Raw genomic sequence first — 25,405 nt, forward strand, 5'->3', positions numbered from 1 at the left:
CCTCATGATTCTCCACCCACTTTATTCACCACTAAGCTATGACTGACTTTGAGGAATCGTTTGGTATGTGGGATAAGGGATTAGATACGGAATTAGTCTATCCCGCGTGCACAATTAGGTATTATTCTATCCTACATTGAGGGTTAGATAATAAGCCCGGTAGTACTTAATTCTGGGATAAATACTAAAATGACAAATATGCCCTTCTCTAAGGTCTTTCCTCCCAAAGTTTTTTAAACAATTCAAGGTTAAAATTGAAAATAAAAATTTATCAAAACTTATATAATATAAGCCAAACACATGTTTACGTATATATCTCATTTTTACTCCAATGAACCAAACATCTTCCAATAAAAGTATATTCACTAAATAATCGCATTATTATTTAATTTTCGTATTATAATCTCATTATTATAATCTCGGAATAACTTGTTCCCTGTCAAACGACCTCTAAGCGCCTAAAAACTGACCTTACTTGGCTTATTTATTGTAGGTCAACTGCTGCCCTCTTCTTTTGTTGTATATATATGTACATGTGTTAGCGTATCAAGATATTCATCATTATGGAGTCCACACTTCAAGAAAATCCTCATTTTCAAGCCCCCGAAATGTCAATAGATCGACAATCCACAGCCAGCACTCCAGCAAATTTCATGGGAAAGTTGAAGGAGAATTTGATTTTCAGATCAAAATGGGCTGAACTAAATGGTGCAATGGGGGATTTAGGCACGTATATACCTATAGTCTTGGCTTTAACACTAGCCAGTGACTTAAATCTTGGTACAACATTAATTTTTACTGGTGTTTACAATTTTGTCACTGGTGCTATTTATGGTGTACCAATGCCAGTCCAGCCTATGAAATCTATTGCAGCTGTTGCAATTAGTAATCCTGATTTCGGCATACCGGAAGTAATGGCTGCTGGAATTTGCACTGCTGGGATTTTATTCCTTTTAGGTGTTACTGGATTAATGCAACTTGTTTATAGGCTAATTCCTATTTCTGTGGTTAGGGGAATTCAACTAGCACAAGGACTGTCATTTGCTATGACTGCTGTTAATTACATTAAAAATGTTCAAGATTTTGCAAAGTCGAAAAAGTCAAGTGGGGAGAGGGATTGGCTAGGGTTGGATGGATTGTTATTGGCTTTAATTTGTGCTATTTTTATTATAATTGTGAATGGGGCCGGTGAAGATCAAAATGAGAACCATGAAATCATTTGTGAAACAGGTAATGATAATAGGAGGAAAAGGTTAAAGAAAATAATTTTTTCTCTTCCTTCAGCTTTTTTGATCTTTTTATTAGGTGTTGTTTTGGCTATTATAAGAGGGCCTAAAGCTGTGAAAGGGTTTAAGTTTGGACCATCACCTATTGAAATTGTGAAAATATCTAAAAATTCTTGGAAACAAGGGTTTATTAAGGGTACAATTCCTCAACTCCCTTTATCTGTATTAAACTCTGTTATAGCTGTGTGTAAACTGTCGACAGATCTCTTTCCAGAAAGGAAAATTACTGCTACCTCGGTGTCAGTGACGGTCGGGTTGATGAACTTAATAGGGTGTTGGTTTGGTGCCATGCCTTGTTGCCATGGTGCAGGTGGGCTAGCAGGGCAATACAAATTTGGTGGTAGAAGTGGTGGGTGTGTGGCACTTCTTGGTGTGGCTAAATTGGTTTTGGGGTTGGTTTTAGGGAGTTCAATGGTTAAGGTTTTGACCCAATTTCCTGTTGGGGTATTAGGTGTTCTTTTGTTGTTTGCTGGAATTGAACTAGCTATGTGTTCAAGAGACATGAATTCTAAGGAAGAGTCTTTTGTTATGCTTCTTTGCACAGCAGTTTCATTGGTTGGCTCAAGTGCTGCATTGGGATTTTTGTGTGGGATTGTGGTTCATTTGTTTCTTAAGATGAGGAATATAGGTGATGGTTATTCTTGTTCCGGAGTTTGGTTTAGTAGAAACTCATAGCAGGGAAGCTCGGTACACAAAGTATCCTGCTTTCACGTATGGTCCGGGAAGGATCGCACCCAAAAAGTATGACGCTGACAACCTATATTAATGCAGTAGAAACCCATAGCAACTTTGCAAGTTTGTGTTGTGTATCTTCTTGTAACTCAATAAGTTTGTGTATGCTTGGATTGGAAGTTGAGACCATCGTCTCAAAATATTACTGATTTTTTATGGTATGTTTTCAATTTGGTGTTGCATTATTCGCTTTCTGTTTTTTGGTTTTGGAATAAATGAAGTCTATTCCGAACTAAAATTAGTTTGGTTTGGTTTTTCTCTTTCGATTCATTCTTTTGTCGATTTGGTTTTTTGGTTATTCGATTGTACCATAATTAAATATGAATCTAATATAGACAAATAGTTATATTTGACTGGCAAAAAAAAAAATTCACTATTATTGAGAATGAAAGTGAATTTAGGTTTACTAACTAATTTTCCTTCATTTCTCCATGTTCCTATTTGGATTGGAGACACTTGACATGACTAAAAAATTAGTGAATGAGATTTAATTGACTAAAATAAAACCCTAAACATGATTAAAGTATTTAATTTCTTCTTTTATCCATTCTCAAATATTTTTTGCAATCTCAGAATTCTAGCTACACATCAGCTATGATTCCTTCTCTCTTTCTTGTAGTAGTTTTATTTCTGTGAGTTAATTTCAATTTTACTTCTACAAAATCTACATACATTCTCATTAAAAAAATAAGAAATATTAGAAGTAAATTCCAACCTTTGACAACAAAAAATAGAGAACGGTACAAAATAATATTTGTCAAATGGCAGGAGTGTCAATGGATATTTAAAAATCGACTAAACCGACTGAACCGTACCGCACCGAAATAATTTTTAGGTTTATTTTAATAAAACTATAGGTTTTTATATAAATCTATAACCGTAGCGATAATTAGGGTAGATTTTTTATTTTATGAAAATAAACCGAAGAAATACCGAACCGTACCGAATAAATTTACATGAAAAAAATATATTTATATATTAAGTTTAAAAATAATAAAGCATTAACATTTTTCTTGGGCCTTGAAATTATGAAAACGATTACAAGCCAACAAGTAATTAAACTCAAAATTCTTATTCCCAAACCTATTATACTACTGTTAAAACTAAATTATTTTCAGCATATTCACTAGCAAGACACAAGGTATTCTAGCGATTATGAGTAGCAAACTACAATATATTGAATATTTTTTCTTTCATATGATTTAAATTTATATTTTTGAATATTTAATCTTCTTTAGACTTTATTCTTGAGTCCTAACTTACTTAATATCTTTCCACTCGTGTGATTTTATATTTTCTTTGTCTTTACTTAGTTTCTTTTACGTTGTTGTAGAATAGTTGATGGATCTATACTCTAGCCATCTTTCATGTTTTTTTAATTCATCACCGTTTAAATAGAAAAAATGTCTAGAAAGTTTTGCTAAGTCATATAAAAGTACGTATGTTGTTGCATTATGCTTCTAGTAGTGACTTTTAAGTGACATTTAGAAGAAAAAAAATCGAAAATTAACCGAACCGTACCGATACCGAAGAGAAACTGACATGATTGGTACGGTTTCTAAAAGTCTAATTTTGGTTATACATAATAGAATAACCAAAAAAATGGTATAGTACAAATTTTATAAAATAACCGGCTGAACCGAACTATTGACACCCCTATATATATATATATATATATATATATATATATATATATATATATATATATATATAAAGTCCTTGGTGTAAGGGAAGAGTTCAGTGTTATAAAGGCTAAGGAGGTTCAAAAGTTGCTATAGATCACATTTTAAAATTTTACGTATGACATTCTTAGATTTCGTTAAATCCTCTTGTACCTATTTCTGAATTCGCCATTGCTCGTTGAGTGTAGATCACTATCCTTCTATTTTTAAGGTGCAACAATCTCTCGGTACAAAGGGAAAATTTGGTGTATAAGTTAAGGTTTACCTGAATTCAATAGTTTTGATTTAAACCTTATATTTAAATTCAATAAACAAATATAAATAATAAATTTCAAATCTAATAAATCAAATAGACACTAATAGAATTTCGAACTCAAAATCATAAAATTTGAAAATAGTGGCTTGGTGAATACATCTGCCAGCTGATCAAAGGTGGGAACATTCGACAGTTGGATGAAACCTTCAGTCAATTTACTACGGATGAAGTGACAGTCCACTTCAATATGCTTAGTGCGCTCATGGAAGACGAAATTTTTTGTAATATGAATAGTTGTCATATTGTCACAGAAGACAGAGATAGGAAAGGAAACATCAATAGTAAAATCATGCAATAATCTGGATAGCCAAACCAATTCAGCAACAGCCTTACTAACAACTCTATACTCAGCTTTAGCGGAAGAAAGAGAAATCACAGGTTGTTTCTTCGACTTCCAGTCAACAAGGTTATCAACAAAGAAAATTCAAAAACCAGAAATAAATTTGCGAGTGTCAGGGCAAGCTGCCCAATCACTGTCAGAGTAAGCCTTGATAGAAAAATCAATAGAGTGAGAGTAAAAAAGGCCAAGGTCAGGAGTACCCTTGAGATACCTAAGCAATAAAGAGCAGCAATCATGTGAGGAAGTCGGGGAGCCTGCATAAACTGGCTAAGATGTTGAATACTAAAGCAAATATCAGGTCGGGTGTGAGTCAAGAACAATAACTTCCCCACAAGGCTTCTGTATTTCTCAGGATTAGGTAGAAGATCCCCAACATCAGCTTTAAGTTTCTGATTCAATTCCAATGGGCTAACAACAGAATGAACATCCAAGCAATCATAGTCTTTGAGTAAATCAGAAGTGAACTTCTTCTGATTCAATACAACACCATCAGGTAATATAGTGACCTCAATACCCAAAAGATAATGAAGAAAACTTAAGTCTTTGATCTTAAATTCAGAATCTAGAAATTGTTTTAAAGCGAAAATCTCATGCAAATCATCACTAGTGAGGATGATATCATTAACATAAAGAGCCAGGATTACTAGATGACAAGGAGACCCTTTAATAAAGAGAGAGTAATCATTGAGTGAATGATAAAAACCTTTAGAATAAAGGACTTGAGACAATTTGACATACCATTACCTCGAAACGTGTCTAAGCCCATAAAAGACGTTTTAAACTTGCAAGCCAAAGTGGCAGAAGAAGAAGGAGATGAAACAGAAAGGCCAGGAGGTAATTTCATATAGACCTCCTCATCCAACTCACCATGAAGAAATGTATTATTAACATCAAGTTGAAATAAAGACCAATTTTTCTTAATAGCAACAACAATCAAACATTTGACAGTAGACATCTTCACTACAGGAGAAAATGTCTCATGATATCCACCCCCTCAACCTGTGTGTCCCCTCTAATAACAAGCCTAGCCTTGTATCTTTCTACTTCTCCAGTAGCTTTGTATTTAATTTTATAGACCCATTTGCAACTAATAGGCTTCTTACCTAGGGGTAATTCAACAATATCCCAAGCGTTATTAGCCTCTAGAGCTTAAGTATAGGGGCTCTCATAGCATCTTACCAAGCTGGAATAGGGGCTGCCTGAGAATAAGTATATGGCTCAAACTCTACAGGATGGACATCAGAACAGGAAAGAGAACTAGGTAAATTATAGATGTAATCCTTGACATAAGAGGGATGAGTGTGTGTTCTATCAGATTTTCTAAGTGGTGCATTAGAGGTGGCAGGACTGATAGTGGTAGGAGGAGAGAGAGAAGGGTCAGAGTCAAAGAAAACATCAGTAAGATTAGGAGAAGGTGAAACATCAGAAGGTGAAGGGTGGTTGTCAGTAGCATTGGGGAAAGATGGAGTATCAGAAAGGAAATAAGGAGCATCAGAAGGGAAAGAAGCTGAAAGAGGAGTAGAATGGGTGGTAGAAGCAGGAGGAAGAATAGGTTCAGACCAATAGGTTGGAACAGAAGATGAAGTGGCTGACAATGGGGACTTTGACACAACTGGAAGGGAAAAATCTGAAGAGAAAGGGAAGAGTTGTTCATGAAAAATGACATTTCTAGAGACAAAACACTGATTTGACTGAAGGTTATACAACTTATAACCTTTCTTTGCAAAAGGATAGCCAAGAAATACACAGGGGATAAGTCTACATTTCAGTTTGTCTCTTTGAGGAATTGGAACAGTGGCAAAACAAAGGCAACTAAAAGTCCTCAAGTGTGAGTAGCTAGGTGTCTTGCCAAATAACAACTCATAAGGTGATTTATTTTATAGTAACCTAGAGGGAAGTTTGTTAATGATGTATGTGGTTGTGAGGAGATAATCTCCCCAAAATCTTATTGGTACTTTGGATTGGAAAAGTAAAGCTCTGGAGACTTCTAGGAGGGTTCTATGTTTTCTTTCCACCGCACCATTTTATTGAGGTGTGTGGGGACAACTGGTTTGGTGAATGATGCCATTTTTAGAAAAGAAAGAAACTACAACATTGCTATTCCCCAATTCTAGTGCATTATTAGACCTTATGCTTTGAATGGTGACATGAAATTGAGTTTGAAACATCAATACAAAGGCTTTTAGGAGAGGAAAAGCATTACTTTTGGACCCCATCAAATGAGTCCAAGTGCATCTAGAAAAGTCATCAATAATGATAAGGAAATATTTTGAGCCTGAATATGTAGAAGTGTGATATGGTCCTCAAGTGTCAACGTGAACAAGTTGGAAAGGCTTAGAACTATGAATAGAACTATTAGGAAATGGTAATCTAGTTTGTTTAGACATAGGACAAATAGTACATGAAAAAGACTGTGTAGAGGAAATATTAGAAGATATTTCAGAAATTCTTTTTATTTTAATAAAAGGAACATGTGCAAGTCTGTGATGCCAAACAATGTCCATTTTATTCATAGCAGCTTTATTACAAGAGGGGGAAATAATATTTACAGTAGAAGGAAGATGATCAGAAACAAACAGACATGACAAGCTGCTGTAGTCAGTTGACAAAGTAACCTGAGGTTGAGAGGGCCTTTCCCACACGAATTTGTACAATTCACTGTCCAGCTTACCAAGATCTAGAGGCTTTTTCAGAAAAGGCCCTTGTATGAAACATGAAAGTCTAGTTAACTAAACTATACAATCAAACCGATCTGTGAGTTTGTATATAGAGATGAGATTTTGCTTAAAGGAAGGTAGATAAAGGATATTTTGAAAATAATTATAGAATCAGTCAAAACAAAAGAGCCTGTGCAAGTAACTTTTACTTTATAATCATTTGGTAGAGACACTAGGAAAGGAATAGGTAAATGTGTGATATTAATGAAATATTCTTTATTAGAAGTCATATGGTCAGAAGCACCGAAGTTAATTATCCAAGTTAAGGAATCATATTGGTTTAGCAAAGTAGAGTTAAAACTGTATACTACATTCTTAGGCAATAGAGTACCAGCAAAGTTGGCAGAGCTCATGATATTGAGTTGGGGTGTAGGATTAGAGACATGAGATTGCTGCAATAAGGAGAGCAGTTGAGAGTATTGCTGCTTTGTCATCCTAGGCACCACAGAAGCATTTTCAGCAACATGTGCAATAGAGGTTTGATTGGAAGACTCATAAGCAGAGAAATCAGAGTCTGTCACCATATTAGTAGCTGCCTTTCTACCCTTAGTAAACTTGAAGTTAGCAGGAAAGTCATGAAGCTTGAAATACTTATCAATTAAGTGTTCAGGCTTCCAGAATTGCATATTCAGTTGGGGTTGAGTAGTTTTATTAAGTGAATTCACATTGAAAGAGGCTACTTCAGAGGTAAATTAAGGAGGTGGGTTGACTTGTCTTTGCCTTTCATCTTGAAGAAGAATGTTATAGACATTATCAAGGGATGGTACAGGTTGCATCATCAACAGATTTCTTCTCACACCAACATAAACCTCATTAAATCCCATGAGGAACTGATGGACTTTATCCTCCTCTTTCTCCATCTGGAGACCCTCTTTAGCAGCACAATTGCAAGAATTTGCATGACTGTTGCGCATTACTCCCAATTTATCCCAAATTCTCTTACGTTTGGTGAAATATGAGGCAATATCAAGGGATCCTTGATAGGTAGAGGCAAGTGCCATTTTTAGCTCAAAAACTTTGGTCCCATTTACACTACTATACCTATTATTTAATTACTGCTATATACTTTCAGGTGTCTCAGAGTATTGAACACTTTCAGTTATATCTGGTGATAATGATCTTGTTAACCAAGATATCACCATATTATTACAACGGTCCCATTGTTTATAATCAGGAGAAGTTGCAGCAGATTTTGGACACGAACCATCAATAAATGCAATTTTATTCCTAGCAGACAACGACAATATCTTATTGCGTTTCCAACCTCCAAACCCACTCCCCGAAATTGGCACAGGGACTAGTGACATACCAGGTACAACAGACGACAGAAGGAATAGAGGAGATGTAGGCTCAGGAGTGTATGGGAAAGAAAAAGTAGAACCAGTCATGATTACAACAATTAACTCACCAACAAACACTTTACACTGAAATCAAAATCCAACACATGCAAAGGAGAAATGAAAAATACCAGCCTTCTTCGCAACCTGAAGAAGTAAGGCCTTTATATAGTAGAGAAGCTCCAGCGAAGCAATGAAAAATGAGGAAACCCTAGCTCCGCGATAAATCAAGGAAACCCTAGCTCCAACAGAATAGAAATCTCAGCCTCCAATCAACACCAGAGAGATTCTGTAAAATCTACACCGCAAAGTTGAATTAATCGCAGAGAAACAGAGTGTATTTACCGAAAAACCACAAAAGAATCACGAAATTCCGACGAAGAAGAATCCTAATGAAAAATGGATGGAATCAAACAAGGGTAACACCGCTCGACGTAGATGAACAAGATCTAACGGATTCCCTACTCTGATACCATGTGAAACTAGTGAAAATAAACCAGAGAAGGGAAGCTCGTTAATGGAGGTTAGGGCTTTCTAGGAAGTTCTTCATCAAAGAAAACAAATGAGAAGAGATTAATGAAAAATGACCGGCCAAACATTAACAATTGTGGCCTCTTCTATTTATATCTTGCTTATACAGTGTAAAGTTGGCTAACCACTAAATGAATGACTACTATGCTATATTAGAGAAAGACTGGCTACCTAGTACAAAAAAGGCTAAGTATAAATAAATAGTTGGGCCAACTTAAGTGTGCTGCTTTGGGCGTGAAGTGGTGCAAGTTGGTGGCCCAACATTATTATGTCTACTTGTTGTCACTTTTTTTTTGTTTTTTCATCCACTTGTTGTAAACTACTTCTAAAATAGTAATACTGCTCCAATGCAATATACATATATAGAAGAGCTACTAGCTATTCCGTAAAACACAAAAAACTTTAGCTCGAGAGAGAACGAATAAGATATGATCGTGAGTATGAGTAGATGGTGGGTAATTTTCATGTTCGTGATGGCTGCAATTGTACTTTGCAGTCATCAGACAGTGGCGGCAGAAAATACCGCCACCTATTCGCAGGCACGCGCTACCTTGCCTAATTGCAGTAACAACGATAAATCAAAAATAAAGAAGTGTATGACAAATACAACCTCTATAGATAAATGCTACCCATTATTTAAGAGGACAATTGGTACTAACTGTAAGTGTTACCGTTATGCCAAGGATTTGGATAATCAAGCTTTAATTACTCTTCGGGCTTATTGTGATGTCAATAATCCATGTAAGCGTGTCCAAGTAAGTTATTTCTTTTCTCTGCATCATATAAAAGTATTTAGCTAGTGTTTGAATATAGATTTGGTTGGAAAGTTTACCTGCAGAGAGTGGTAGCAGAGGCCGTCGCCATCATGTCTGCCACCCCCTGCCCGCGCCCGCGCCCTCGGCCACAGCCACAATGCAGTGCTACTGATGAAGCAAAGGTTAAAAAATGCATGACAAACACAATCTCCATAGATGCATGTTGCCCAACATTCAGAAGCATATTGGGAAGGAGTTGCCCTTGCTTTGCTTATGCCATGCTATTATATAATCAGGCTTTGATTACTATTCAGGCTTATTGTGATGTTAGTAATCCTTGTACGCAAGTTCAAGTAAGTCTTATCCCTTTTTTAATACTCCATTTTATATGACGCTCTTTCTTTTTAGTCTGTTTGAAGTAAATGACACACTTCTATATCTCGAAACTCTTATAGTAGTAAAAATATCATAGTAGGGTTAAGATAAGATACCTTTGATATGCACCAAATTCTCTCTATTTCTTAAAATACCGCACTAGCTAATCAAGGGAGTATGCACCTTAATATGAGTACGGCAGAACTCAGTTACTTTTGGCCCAAACTCGTATATATGTCAGAGAAATTTACTTAATTTGTACGTACAATAAACTGTGAACCTAATAGAATACGAGTTGTGGTTGACTTTGGTCACAAGCGAGGGATTGCTTGAACCTATAAAATTTAAATCTTGAGTTCGATTATAATGCTAGTCAAATAACACCGTACTATTTGGAGACATTAACTAATATTTTTTATTACAAGCTCCCTCAAGTAAGTCGTTCATTTTTCCTTGTGTTATTATAAGCTCTCTCAAGTAAGTCGTTCATTTTTCCTTGTGTTATTGTGAGCTATCTCACGTACCGACATCCTACCTTGTACTTTGTGCGCCAAATTTACTAACTACTACTTTTTTCCCTTTCCCTACAAAAAAATGGGTGTGATAACTGCACCCTTCAATCCACCTTAATTGATTTTTTAGCTGTTTTCATACATATTAATAAATTTTATCTTTTAACATTAATTAACAATAAAATTGATCATATTAACCTTAATTTGTTCATTGGAAATATAACAAATACTCATAAGCTCTTTACTCCAATGACAACTTTAGAAAAAAGAAGTTAATTTCGTTTTTATATCTGAAAAATATCAACTATTGTGGACCAAAAAGAAAAGGCCAAAAAATTAATTAAAATGGACCGGAGGGAGTAGTAACTAGCTATCCACTTCTGTGTCACTGCCTAATTCTGTGGTTAATTTGCTGGTTTCAGGTGATATGATCGAGCTAGCAAAGATGGAGATGGAAGAAAATAACAATAATGAAACTCATTTCAAGAGGAAGAAATGTTGCATTGTTATATCTATAAGACTTTTAGCAATAACTTATCGTCATTTTGATAGCATCATTTTGCATACTTATGTTCTCAAATTGGCCCGAACACCATTGACCTGGACCCGCCATTATAGGAAGAAAAAAAAGAAGACACTCCTTTCATGGCTAGAGCAAGATATCCCATCGCGGTTGCAATAGGATTTGGTGCAACGCAATAGATCTTCACGAATAGGTATCCATTGCAGCACAAGAAAATCCACTATGTTGCGACATGAAAAGATTTTAGGGATAATCTCCACCAAATTAAAGAATCGTTGTATGAAAAATCAAAATAAGAGAGGTAAACGCGTAATATTATGATCCACAAGCGGCGTCAGTATGATGAAGAGAAACTTGGAGGCAAGTCTAAAATATTAATTATCCCTAAAATCTAAGAAGAAGCTGCCCAAATTAATATTACGAGAACTAACTTATGTCCGCCAAATTTCCTTACCAACAAACATGTGCAATAAACAAAGAAAGAGTAGAGAAGAAGTCAACACAATTGAGAAAAACGCAACAAAGTGAAGAAAATTTAATTTGAAAAGAAACCAGATGTAAAGGCCAAAAGAGGAGCAAAAGAAATGAACACTATATACGATATTAATAGTTTTTCATTACCAAATAATGATAGAGCAATAGGAAGGCTGCCAAGGGTATAAGGAGATTTGATCTCCACATAAAAATTAATATTAACTTATAAAAATACAACCATAAGTTATGCAAGAATTTATATATTAATTTATGCACATGGAATATGAAATTAAAATGCGAGTATTACTTAATACATGAGTTAAAAACACTAAAATAACAAACCTAACTCTTATAATAGCAAAAACGACTTCTTATTTTGTTTAAAAAGTAAACACATTTGTATACTAATTTAATTTTGTAATATATCAAACTAAATGTTCAACAAAAGATAAAGATAATCTTTATATTACTAATTTCTATATAACTTGTGAAAGTACAATGGGGGTTGAATTGTAGCCTTTTTAAATTTCAAGTCGACTACTCCTCAGACCTAGTCCACTAATACGGAGACAACATGCACAATACTATTAGTACTTCGATTCAATCAAATACTTATCTCAATAAACAGTAATTGCTTATAATAAAATATGAACGCAGTAAGGTAAATGACACAGGAATTTTATACTGGTTCGGAACCAATGTGGTATCCTACTCCAGTCCCCTTGGGTTGCAAGGAGGTTATCTCTTTAGCTCTTTGTAATATGAGTTGAGTACTACTTGTGTGATTTTCAACGTTCACCATCAACGTTTACAAGGTTGGTTTTTACTCGCTCACCAACAACGTAAAAGGTTGGTTTTTACTCGCTCACCAACAACGACTCTTTGGTTTTCACTCGCTCACCAGAGAAACGAAGAATGACACAACATCTAAGGATACACTTCCTCTCAAATATTTTTCTATCTCTCTTCACTCTTTTGTGTACACAGTAAATCTACTAAAAGTGAATTACAATGCTTGTTAAGAGTAGAATAAAGAACTTGTAGTTGGGTAGACAATTGTATAGAAGGCTGCATACTTTTCTTCCTCCATAAATCTTCCTTTTTATAGCCTTTTCAACTTGTTCTCGCTATTGCATAACCCAAGGGATTTTGAAGATTCTTCCAATCTTCATGTAGCCGTTTTCTGATGCTTCCTTGAATCTTGGACTAATATCTTCTTTTAGATCTCTTGACAGTTGCTGATTTGCTCTATAAGGTAGATTTGGATATCTTCTGTCAATGCAAATTTTCCTTTTGAATTGGACAATTTTAATTTCCAAGTATGATGTCAATTTCAATTCTTTCCTTGACTCCGCAGTTGGTTGTAAATTTCTATGCATCGTTTCCGCAGTGGCAACATTACAAAAGTTAGAACCAGACTTATATATATCATGAGGTGCATGGTGAGCATCAGGTTCATGGAATTTTGGCTATTATTATCAGAGGATGTTATTATGGTCATGTGAATTATGCGGTGCATGGTGTGAATTCAGCAAAGGTATGCAGTCATGTTTTGGTACATCGTGTGGTGATTGATACGGGAATCATACATTGGAAACAGGCCTCGCAGAAGATTTTGGATGTTGGAATTTGGCTCTAAGGCTAATTTGACAAAGCAAAAAGGGGAATCTGCAGATTTACTCGAGCTAGTGTGCTCAACTGAGTTATGGTAGCACGGGTAGGTGCACGAGGTGTTAAGAAATTATTTCAGACAACTCCAAAGCAGTTCTTAGCACTTTTGAAGACGAACGTATATTTAAGTGGGTGAGAATGTAACAACCCGACCGGTCGTTTTGAGCTCTAGCACGTCATTCGGCGGTTTGAGGCAATGTGCAGCTTCACTTATGGTATTATGGTTTGTACGCGTGGTCGGAATTGTAATTCGGGAAGTTCAAAGATGATTTGGAAGAAAATTCTCATTTCGGAAGCTTAAAGTTGGAAGAACCTGACTAAGGGTTGATTTTGAGTAAACAACCTTGGAATCTGGATTTGAAGGTTCCAACAGGTTCGTATGATGAGTTAGGACTTAGGCGTATGTTCGGATCGGGGTTTGGATGACCCGGGAGCGTTTCAGCGCCTATTGTAGAAGTTAGCACTTTAGAAGAATTTTATGAATTTGGGGTGGAGGTGAATTTTATGTTATCGATGTTCGTTTGGGATTCCGTATCTGGAAATAGATCTGTATGATGATTCTGGTATCGGGAGCGCGTCCGGAAGTGGATTCGGGGTTCGTAGGTTATTTTAGAGTCATTTGGCTAAAGTTAGAAATTTGAAGGTTTTTGAGAAGTTTGACCGGGAGTGGACCTTTTGATATCGGGGTTATATTCACATTCCGGATGTTCGAGTAGGTCTGTAATGTCAAATGTGACTTGTATGCAAAATTTGAGGTCATTCGGACGTGATTTGATAGGTTTCGGCATCAAATGTAGAAGTTTGAAATTTTAAAGTTCATAAAGCTTGAGTTGAGTTGCGAGCCCTTATTTCGATTTTATTAGATGTGATTTGAAGGCTCGACTAAGTTTGTAATGTGTTTTGGGACGTGTTGGTATAATTGGTTGAGGTCCCGAGGGCCTCGGGTGTGTCTCGGATCGAGTTCGGACGGATATTGGACTTTGAGGAATTCCTGGTTTCTGGGTATCTGGTTTCCTCTTCCACGATCGCAAAAAAAGGGCCACGATCGCGAAGGGTTAAGTGGACTGGTGGGATTTTCACTCTACGCGATCGTGTATAATAGTTCGCGTTTGCATAGTGTCGAGCTGGAGGTTCTTCACGTTGGGGCTATCGCGAACGCGCTGTGTTAATTGGGCTGGCCCACTTGGTAAAGGTTGTTCTATGCGATCGCGAAAGATGAAGGGGCTGAGCAGTATGATCGCGTTCTGGGCATTGCGTTCACGAAAGAGAAGCTTTTAGGCAGCTGTTGATTGGCCTTCGCGATCGCGAGTGGATTTCAGCGATCACGAAGGGGAAAGACCTAGGCAGTGTTCTTTTAAAATCGAGGTTTTGGCTCATTTGCACTTCATTTCCTCCATGGGAGTCGGTGTTGGAGCGATTTTGGAGCTCCATATTCATCATCTATGTCAAGGTAAGTGATTCCCACCTATTTCAAGTTAAATACATGGTTTATATAAGGATCTAGACATGAAAATTTGTAGAAATTTAGAATTTTGAAGAAAATCTAGAAATTGGTATTTTTGGAATTTGACCACGAATTTGGGTAAGAAATTGTGAACAAATTATATATTTGAGTTCATAATGCTATGGGTAATGTTTATCTTTGAAAACGTTTGGAATCTGAGCGGAGTTGAAAATTGTAGTAAATTGAATTGTTATTAGTATTAGTGCATATTTTCATTGGTTTTGCACATTGTTTGTCTAGTTTTGGAGCGTTGGGCATCGGTTTGAGGTGATAGAGTGGCGTTGGAGCCGGTTATGGAACGTCGGAGCGAGGTAAGTCTCCTTTCTAACCTTGTAAGAGGGAATTAACCCCATAGGTGAACTAAATTATTATGTGCTTCTATTTGTGGGGGCTATGTACGCACAAGGTGACGAAAGTCCATACGTAGCTACTAACTATGCCTATGTCTGGGTAGTTTTAGGTTTACATCATGCCTTGTTGCTATTGTTGTTGAATTTATGTTTATGGTTGTCTTGAAAGGAAGCGAGATTGAGTTAGCTTATTAAATGTTTCAAATGGAGTTGAAATTGAGGAAAAGTTGGGAACTTAAAGGTTTTCATTTGAACTTCGTATTTTTGAAAAGAATTGAGGAACACCATAATAACTTAAGAAATCTATGTGTAACCGCGTCGCATGTATGTTTCGCAAGCGGGGTAATTTACTTAAAAAGCTACAAGCTATATTTCCTGTATTTTAAAAAGAACCAAGAAAGAGATATGATTTTAATGTTAAATTTATATTTGACCGCGTCACAAGTATGATCCGCGAGCGGGGTGATTCCTTAAATTTATGTTTGACCGCGTCGCACGTATGATTCGCGAGCGGGGTATTTCCTACTACTCTTATGGGATCGGGCAGTACGCCTCGGCAGGATTTATGTACCACACTCTCATGGGAGCAGGTCGTTCGCCTCGGCAGGTTAATAGATGCATCTATGGTTCGCGTCGTTGTACAGTTTACTTTTTTTTGTTGGATCGGGTCGTACGCCTCTGCATTTTTCTATATATATTATCCTCATGAAAACGTGCGTAATATTTGGAAAGAGGGCAGTGTATCTGAGGTTTTTCCCTGATTTGATTTATGATAATCTCTTTGATGAGATCCACTATCTCTATATATATGCTCCGGTTACAGAGGGAACTTGCTAGTTGAGAGTTTGAGTAAAAATTGTAAAGAGAGGAATTATACCACATATTTTATACATGTTTATTTCATACATTTACTCGGTTTGATATTTATTCACTTCTTTGCTGTATGTAATATTATTGGACCACTAGTAAGTGTCGAAGTCGACCTCTCGTCACTACTTGTTCGAGGTTAAACGGGATACTTACTGGGTACGCGTTATTTTCGTACACATACTACACTTGCTGTACATTATGTTGTACATGTACATGTATAGCTAGTGGCCTTGTGAGCGTAGCAGCGTGGTTGATACGGGGACTTAGGTGAGCTGCATCTTGTGAGACGATCCGCAGCCAGCAGAGTCTCCTTCAGAGTATTTGTATTTTTTTCTTTTCTGTCCAAATTTGTATTCCAGACAGTTATTGTATTTTATTTTGTTCCCTAATAAATGCTCATGCACTTGTGACACCGGGTTCTGAGATGATTATGGAATATTCAGTTTTTAAATTGGAAGAACGTTAATATTATTCTTTAAAGTTCATTTGTTACTAGTTAAATTGAAGGATCTAATTGATTAATTAGTGTTGGCTTGCCTGACAATGGTGTTCGGCGCCATCACGACCTTTAATGGATTTTTGGTCGTGACATTTTTATACTTGATATTACTCTCAATTCTCTCTGGACAATAGAAGGAGTCTTGTCTGTAGATATTTCACACACAACGTTAACAATAGGAAGGAAGAAAGGAGCACAGATTTAAGTGCCAAACCGATCATATTGTTTATATAGGCAAAACTAACTATATTCTTTTGCCTACGTCCTTACTTACTTTTGGGGTATATATTGTGTTTGGAAAAACTAGCTATATTATTTTAAACCTCACTTACTTTAAGATTCACGCACACAAACTAGCCATTGATCCATAAGTGATTGTGCTTAGTATAAGGCACAAGAGTAAAGTCTGTTGACAAGAAAAGGAAAAGGGGATTGTAGCAAAGTGTTAATTAAAGTTGGATGAATTATCTTTATATGTAGTGAGATAGGAGCGGCTCAACAAAACTTGTAGCCTAGATAAACCTTAATAAGAGATTTTAAGTAAATTTAATAAAATTAGCTTTTGTGTACATCGCACGTGCATCCCGTACATCACACGTGCATCCCGTGCATCACATGTGCATCTCCTGCGTCACTCGTGCATCACGTATTATCAAACTATACCATCATTCTTCTGAAAGTGCATAGGATATCGATAGTATTCCAACACCTACACACATTGGTGAGGAGCAGTAAAATTTTAATTTCACACGTGTGCTCCTCACATCAACAAGTTAATTTGCAGCACATGACGTGTTGTCTAATTTGCAGCGCATGGCTTGTTGTGTACCTGCCAGTAAGCTAGGAGTAAGGATATATTGGACGACAAAAATGGTATGACGATAAACCATTGTTATTACATTTAGGCAGAATGTGGGAAAAACAATGTTGCGTTTGAGGTCGTCTTTTCAATCCAAGCAGACAATTTTGAAGAGGTTAAACTTCTTTTATTTTTGTCACAGAAAGGGCCTGTTCTGCACTTGGCAAGCAGGAAAAAGAAAATATCTGGCTAAACACAATATGAAAAATCAACACTTGAAAGAGCCGAGGCAATAATAAAAGATAAATTTATTTGAAGTTAACAACATGAACTTCATTTTTGGTGGACATTTACATGACACATAATGTTCTTCAATGGAACTAAAGTTCCGTAGATGGCTACAGAGCACCCTAAAACTAAAATCACCCCGATAAATATGACTTCTACCCCAAAACCCCTTGAGTAAGGCTTCATAATCTTGAGGTAGTAGACGCACGGGAACAATATAGATAGATTAATTCCCGGAAATGCGCCTACAAATGACATTACATATTGAAATAATGAAACAACTAATGCAACAACGACTGTGGTAATGACTAAAATAGTTCGGACAAAGTAGCTCATACGTCGACTCTTGCAAGGTAGTATATCTTCGATTTCTGTTGCGATCAGTGAGACAATCAATGCATACTTTGTTATTGGACTAATCACTGTCGTATAGATTGCAATTTTCGCACTAGCTTTTCCGATGGGGAGATTTAGGGTTACTTGAGACTTTAAATTTTCTCCATACATTGAGTAGACCATTATTGCCATTGATCCATAAGCGATGGTGCGTAGCATAAAGCACAAGAGTAGAACCTGTTCATGAAAAAGAAAAGGGGTTAGCACAACTACATTATTAAGTTGAAAATTTTCCTAAATAATCTGGTAGAAGCATAGGTAAACTGCATGGCCAGAATATTAATATATTGTTGGAAAACTGTCCGCGCGCAGATATATCTTTACTTTAGGAAATTAACTCTTGTCCCTCATTGAATTGCACAATGTTGGAAAAACGGCATGTCCGCAGCAGCAAAATGTGAAAATAGTTTATGCAAGTTATCACCCTCTGATATGAAGAATTCAATTGCAATTAGGTTTAGTTCAAGATACATAGATATTGATATTATCACTCTCCCTTTTTTCTCAAAGGCTAATTGGCCAATGTCCGGATACGTCTTGATTAGTGTTGGAGCAGCATTCATGCACTTTTGTAACAGAAATTCCGTATAACAACATACGGTTGCTACCGAGAAAAGAACTATTAAAATCAACCATCCTCCATGCGAGAGTTCATAGGGAATTGATGGCAGTCCAACACATATGAAAGAAAGAAAGAAAAAAAAGAGTTTCCGTCTAATACACAGACAACATTATCAAAAGGGAAAAAGAAAAATCATAGTAAAAACAAATTCCAAATATTCATAAAAAAAAAACCAAGTACTACTTATTTCTTAAAAATGATGGCATTAACCTGATAATGCATTTATGTCGTTGAAGCATGTTCTGAAGAAAGATGTTCCACCATTAGTCTCCAGAGGTTGCGGGTGTTGATTTTGACTCTCAATCTCCATATTTGCGTTAGTTGTTATATTTGATATTACTCTCAATTCTCTCTAGACAATAGAAGAAGTCTTGTCTGTAGATATTTCACACACAACGTTAACAATAGGAAGGAAGAATGGAGTACAAATTTGAGTGCCAAACCGATCCTATTGTTTATATAGGCAAAACTAGCTATATTCTTTTGTCTGCGTCCTTACTTACTTTTGGGGTATATACTGTGCTTGGAAAAACTAGCTATATTATTTTCAACCTCACTTACTTTAAGATTCACACACACAAACTAGCCATTGATCCATAAGTGATGATTTTTAGTATAAAGCACAAGAGTAAAATCTGTTGACAATAAAAGGAAAAGGGGATTGTAGGAAACTGTTAATTAAAGTTGGATGAATTATCTTTATATGTTGTGAGATAGGAGTAGCTCAATAAAACCTGTAGCCTAGATAAACCTTAATAATAAATTTTAAGTAAATTTAATAAAATTAGATTATGTGTGCAAAGCACGTGCATCACACGTGCATCACACATGCATCTCCTGCGTCACTCGTGCATCACGTATTATCAAACTATACCATCATTCTTCTGAAAGTGCATAGGATATCGATAGTATTCCAACACCTAAACACATTGGTGAGGAGAAGTAAAAGTTTAATTTCACACGTGTGCTCCTCACATCAGCAAGTTAATTTGCAGCACATGACGTGTTGTCTAATTTGCAGCGCATGGCTTGTTGTGTACCTGCCAGTCAACTAGGAGTAAGGATATATTGGACGACAATTGTTATTACTTTCAGGCAGAATGTGGGAAAAACAATGTTGCATTTGAGGTCGTCTTTTCAATCCAAGCCGACACTCCTTATGCCTGCCGACAATGTTCCAATATGTTTCTTCTTACTCGCTTTCCTAATGCCTGCCGACACTCCTTTCTCTCTTCACCATCCTAATTCAGCTACCAATGCCACCGCCATCTGTACCGCTGCCTTAACATCACTATCGTTGACGCTGTACAACCATTTGATTACACGAGACTCGAAATTGCCATAGTTAGCTTATGAAACTTTGGTCAGTTTCTTGCTAAAACTTTTATTCGTCAAGGCCACTGTGTATTTGCTTACTCACACATTGAAGATTCTCTGGGTGTTTTCATTTTTCAAAATTCACATGACCTTTTTGACCCTGATATTGTTATACTTTGTACTTCTATTATTTCTACTTGATCATGTCCTAAGATCACTGTCATTTCAAATACTTAAGAGCAGCACACTATTTGTTGACGTTTTATCCGTTAAGGAATTCCCCAAGAACCTTTTGCTTCAAGTCCTGCCGAGCCGTTTTGATATCCTCTGTACTCATCCCATGTTTGGACCTAAAAGTGGCAAACATGTTGGAAAGACTTACCCTATGTAATTGATATAGTCCGTGTTGGCGAAGGCAATTCAAGAAAAGCAAGGGTCCATATGTTTCTTGATATATTTGAGAGAGAAGGGTGTCGAATTGTTCCAATGTTGTGTGTTGAACATGACAGGCATGTTGTGCATTCATAGTTTGTCACACATACAGTGGGGAGGGTATTGGAAAAGTTGGAGTCGGAGACAACTCCTATCAATACTAAAGGCTATGGGACCTTATATAATTACTGTAATTGGTGGAGAATACAACCAGTGATAGCTTGGACCTTTACCATGGTCTATTTGAACGATTGCATATAGGTGTGTTCGTAACACGCTTTTTGTAACACTACCTTTTGTACACACAGGGTTCTTCTTCGTATCTAACAAAATTGAACTTTTCAATTGTTTTGTTAAAGCGAATATTCCAACTTCGAGAATCTTGCTTTAGTCTATAAATGGATCTTTGTAGCCTACAAATTTTTTTATGATCACACAGAGATGTGAAATTTTCAGGTTGTGTAACCTGCAAATCATACATCATTTTTTGTGGACATGACATATGATATTTTTCAATGAAACATAAGTTCCATATATGGCAACATAATAACCCAAAACTCCTTGAGTAGGGCTTCCTAATCTTCAGGTAACAGACGCATGGGAATAATATAGACAGACTAATGCCCGTAAATGCGCCTATAAATGTCGTGACATATTCGAAAAAGGGAGCGACTAATGCAATAATAGCCGTGCTAATGACCAAAATTGTTCTGACGAAGCAGCTCACAGGTTGACTCTTGCAGCAAGGAAATGTATCTTCAATTGCCGTGACGATTGATGAGACAATAAGAGCGTACTTGATTACTAGACTAATTAGAGTCGTGTATATTGCAATCTTCGAACTCACTTTTCTTGTGGGGAGATTTAGGGTTACTTGCGACATCAGATTTTGTTTGTACATTAAGTACCCCATTATTGCTATTGATCCATAAGTAATGGTGCTTAGTATAAAGCACAAGAGTAGAATGTGTTGACAAGAAAAGGAAAAGGGGATTGGGGCAAGCTGTTAATTACAGTTGGATGCATTATCTTTATGTATAGTGAGATAGGAGCAGATCAACAAAACTTGTAGCCTAAGTAAACCTTAATAAGAGGTTTTAAGTAAATTTAACAAAATTAGCTTCTTTGTGCACTGCACGTGCATCACGTACATCACTCGTGCATCCCGTGTCAATAAATAAATAAATACTTTTTAAAATTTACATATATTTGTTAAAACATGTGTATAAAGTATAAAGCAACACTAAAAGGAAAAAGTGCAAGTTCAGTTGTAATGATGTGATTGTGTCGAATTTTTTATCCAAGCTGAAGATGTATGATGATACATAAATATTCATATAACAAGAACCCAAAAGTTGCACTTTTTACTTTTCATTATGTAGTAAACGAAATTAAAAATATTCATATAACAAGAAATTAAGTAATTATTACCTCTTACGTTTCACTTTGTGTGACACGATCGTATGAAAATCAAAGTTCTTAAATTTGACCGTAAATTAGATATAAATTCTTCAAGTTTCTTAAAATAAAATTTACATAGTTGGAATCTACATAAAAAGTATTATAAGTAATTACAATTTATAATTAAAAATATTAATAAAATATTTTAAAAAATATGGTCAAAGAACCACTTTATAGACTCCCAAAATAGTAATATTGTCACATAAATTGAATTTATTTCTTCAAAATAATAAACATTAACCTGATAATGTATTTATTCCATTGAAGCATGTTCTAATTAAGGAAGGAGGTTCGGCCACTACTTGGCTCCTTATTTCTTAGTTTTACAGAACATACAAATGCTAGTTTACACACTTGATCTAGAATATATATATATATATATATATATATATATATATATATATATGCATGCTTTGTGTTATATATATATATATATATATATATATATGCATGCTTTGTGTTTTATCAAAATTAGGAAAATTAACTATACTATTTTTCTTCCAACACCTCACTTACTTTTGGTGTACAAGCGTTATATACTGCATTTTGAAATATTAATATCAAATAAAAGTACATACTCAATGTTAAAAAGCTAGTAGAGCACCATTTAAAATTTACCATGCAAAATAAGTGCATTAATCTGAGAATTACCACACTTCAATCTAAATGGAAAATCACACATATATTATTATCTATGAGAGCTAGATAAGATATTAGTTTTGGTACAAAATTAGCAACTATACTTACTTTTACATAAAGCGATAGTTTTTTTACTTAGAACTTGTTTGGATGGTTGTTACATGTTGTATTCTATCGTATTGTTACTCCAAATATAATGTTTGTTTTGATTGTTACTTAAATTTTATTGTATCGTATCGTTAAATCCGCCGTTACGTAACGACGAAAAGTGCCACTTTATGGAACGACCGATTTGGTGTGGTCGCGTTGTTTCCTTATTTTTTCCCTCTTATCTTGCTCTTTTTATTATTAAAAAATTCTATTGTATCCTTTATCCTACATTTTTATATAATAAATATTACGTAGTACCGTACTTTTTCTTTATAATATTTAAAGTTTATTTTTCATATTGTTGGTGCATGATATCATGAAACGACGACAAATAATACAGTCTATCCAAAAATTGTATACATCAAAACGATATAGTACAATATAATACAATACTAGATAATATGTTATGAAACGATATATAACAACCATCCAAATAAGTTGTTATTAATAGATTAGAATCTTGCACTTAATTAAGTCAAAGCGGCATAAAATGTCAACCATGCAACCCCAACATTAGGTTTATTATTTTTACTGGTGTCATCAAAGTTGTTTTTGTTTTTATTCTTGTAACGGATCCATATTTAAATATCATTAAATTTTGTAACTTCTACACAAAAATTAGTAGATGATATGTAATTGAAAACATGATGGATATATGTGTGTTTAGAAAGGAAAAGCAACAGAACCTCTTTAATATCCAACTTCCTATTATAGTTGTCACGATCCAATTTCACTTATAGGTCGTGATGACGCCCAACACTATAGCTAGGCAAGCCAACTAATAAATAAAATATATATCGATAAAATTTAAATTCAAGAAAAATAATAAGACACCAAATTAGACCAATGTGTGTGCCAAGACCTGGTATCACAAGTGTATGAGCATCTAGTAGATTATACAAAACTCCAAATACCGTCCGTGTCACGACTCAATTTCATATGTAGGTCGTGATGGCGCCCAACACTACAGCTAGGCAAGCCAACTAATAAATAAGCATACATTGATTAAACTTTTATTCCAAAAAATAATAAAATACCAACTTCTACCAATGTGTATGCCAAGACCCGGTGTCACAAGTGAATGAGCATCTAGTAGATTATACAAAACTCCAAATACTGTCTGAAATAAAATAGACAGAATATAAATATCAGAAGAGACACTGGTAGCTGCAGAACGACATCAGAAAGGCAGCTCACCACTATGCCTCTGGATGACGTGGGTATGTGATGATAGGTCCTCCACTAGTACCTGTCTCAGATCCTGCACGAAAAGTGCAGCAAGTGTAGTATGAGTACGTAAACAATGTGTACCCAGTAAGTATCAAGCCTAATCTCAAAATGGTAGAGACGAGATGGCCGACTTTGACACTTACTATAGGTCAATAACAATTGAAATAAAACTAGGATATTTAAATTAATATGATTTACAGAATTTATTTAATCAGCGGAAATAATCAAATTCCTTCAAATGTATCAATTTCAATATATTAATTAAATTCCTTTAATTCAGATAAATTTCAAATTTATCAATTAAATCTCATTTACAGGAGTAACAATTAATTTCTTAACAAGCAAGAATAATAATTCATTAAATTCCAAAGATTTTCTAATTTACTAATTAGCTTTACAAGCTGAAATAAATTATTAATGCATCGTATAATTATTATTATTATTAAGCACGATTTCTGCCGAGGACGTACGGCCCGATCCAGAGTGTTGTGTACACTGCCGAGTGACGTGCGTCGCAATCCATAGATGCATCTATCTTGCCGAGGCGTTCGGCCCGCTCCACAAGAAAGGAGGACATTTTCTTATGTGCCTCCAGAAGGACAGCATGTTTATTATAAGATAAATTTGGGAGGAGAACAATTTCTTTTAACAATTAATTGATTTAAATAGAAATCAAGCCTATGAGATTTTCATCCTTTAATATCTTTATCAAACAATTCACAATATATATATATTCATATATATCAATTAATATTGATTAATATATATATATATATATATATATTCATATATATCAATTAATATTAATTAATCAAAGAATACTATTTACACAAGTAATACATGCTTTGAGTCCTAAACTACCCGGACTTTAGCATTAATAGTAGCTACGCACGGACTCTCGTCACCTCGTGTGTACGTAGCCCCCACAATTAGCAATAATTATTTAATCTTAATCACCTATGAGGTAATTTCCCCCTCACAAGATTAGACAAGAGACTTACCTCGTCTTGGTCCAATTTAATCCACTATAAGGCCTTTTCCACGATTATCCAACTCCGTCTGGCTCGAATCTAGCCAAAATAATTCGATACAATCACTAAATATTATAGGAATCAATTCTATAAGAAAATATTACATTTTAAAGAAAAGATCCGAAATTAATTAAAAATTCGCCCGCGGGCTGTGCGATGTGCGATGGATAACGAGGATGTGCGATGATAAGTCCTCCACTAGTATCTGTCTCAGAGCCTGCACAAAAAGTGCAGCAAGTGTAGCATGAGTACGTAAACAACGTGTACCCAGTAAGTATCAAGTCTAATCTCGAAGTGGTAGAGATGCGATGACTGACTTTGACACTCACTAAGGGTCAATAATAATAAATGAAATAAATTATAATTATTCAAATCAGCATGATTCACATAGTTAATAATAATTTTATTCAATGAGCAGAAATAATAAAAATCCTTCAATTGCAACAATTCCCATCTATTAATTAAATCCTTCAATTTCAATAGAAATTCTAATTTATCAAATAGCTTTACAAGCTGCAATTAAATTTCAATAAATTTTTAATTTATCAAATAGCTTTACAAGCTGC

General features: G+C 35.3%; 3 protein-coding genes and 2 pseudogenes across 3 annotated transcripts in view; 2 read left to right on the forward strand and 3 right to left on the reverse strand.

Annotated features, from left to right (window-relative positions):
* The first annotated feature begins 525 nt into the window (after window positions 1-525).
* LOC104109444 (molybdate transporter 1-like) lies at window positions 526-2,284 on the forward strand. Its single transcript, XM_009618778.2, has one exon. It carries the CDS (start codon window positions 564-566, stop codon window positions 1,959-1,961), a length of 1,398 nt encoding a protein of 465 aa, XP_009617073.2. The 5' UTR covers window positions 526-563; the 3' UTR covers window positions 1,962-2,284.
* A 5,481-nt stretch (window positions 2,285-7,765) lies between these two features.
* On the reverse strand, window positions 7,766-8,074 carry LOC138891853 (uncharacterized). Its single transcript, XM_070175537.1, has one exon. It carries the CDS (start codon window positions 8,072-8,074, stop codon window positions 7,766-7,768), a length of 309 nt encoding a protein of 102 aa, XP_070031638.1.
* A 9,532-nt stretch (window positions 8,075-17,606) lies between these two features.
* LOC138891854 (amino acid transporter AVT1I-like) lies at window positions 17,607-18,889 on the reverse strand (annotated as a pseudogene).
* A 935-nt stretch (window positions 18,890-19,824) lies between these two features.
* On the forward strand, window positions 19,825-20,686 carry LOC104109299 (arogenate dehydrogenase 2, chloroplastic-like; annotated as a pseudogene).
* A 29-nt stretch (window positions 20,687-20,715) lies between these two features.
* Window positions 20,716-25,405, reverse strand: part of LOC138891855 (uncharacterized) — an 80,280-nt gene continuing 75,590 nt past the window's right edge. Inside the window, exon 17 of the mRNA XM_070175538.1 lies at window positions 20,716-20,741. Coding sequence (XP_070031639.1) covers window positions 20,716-20,741 — 26 coding nt within the window. The remainder of the gene's footprint in view (window positions 20,742-25,405) is intronic.

The sequence above is a fragment of the Nicotiana tomentosiformis genome, chromosome 5, assembly GCF_000390325.3.
Source record: "Nicotiana tomentosiformis chromosome 5, ASM39032v3, whole genome shotgun sequence".
In the NCBI taxonomy this organism is placed as follows: domain Eukaryota; kingdom Viridiplantae; phylum Streptophyta; class Magnoliopsida; order Solanales; family Solanaceae; genus Nicotiana; species Nicotiana tomentosiformis.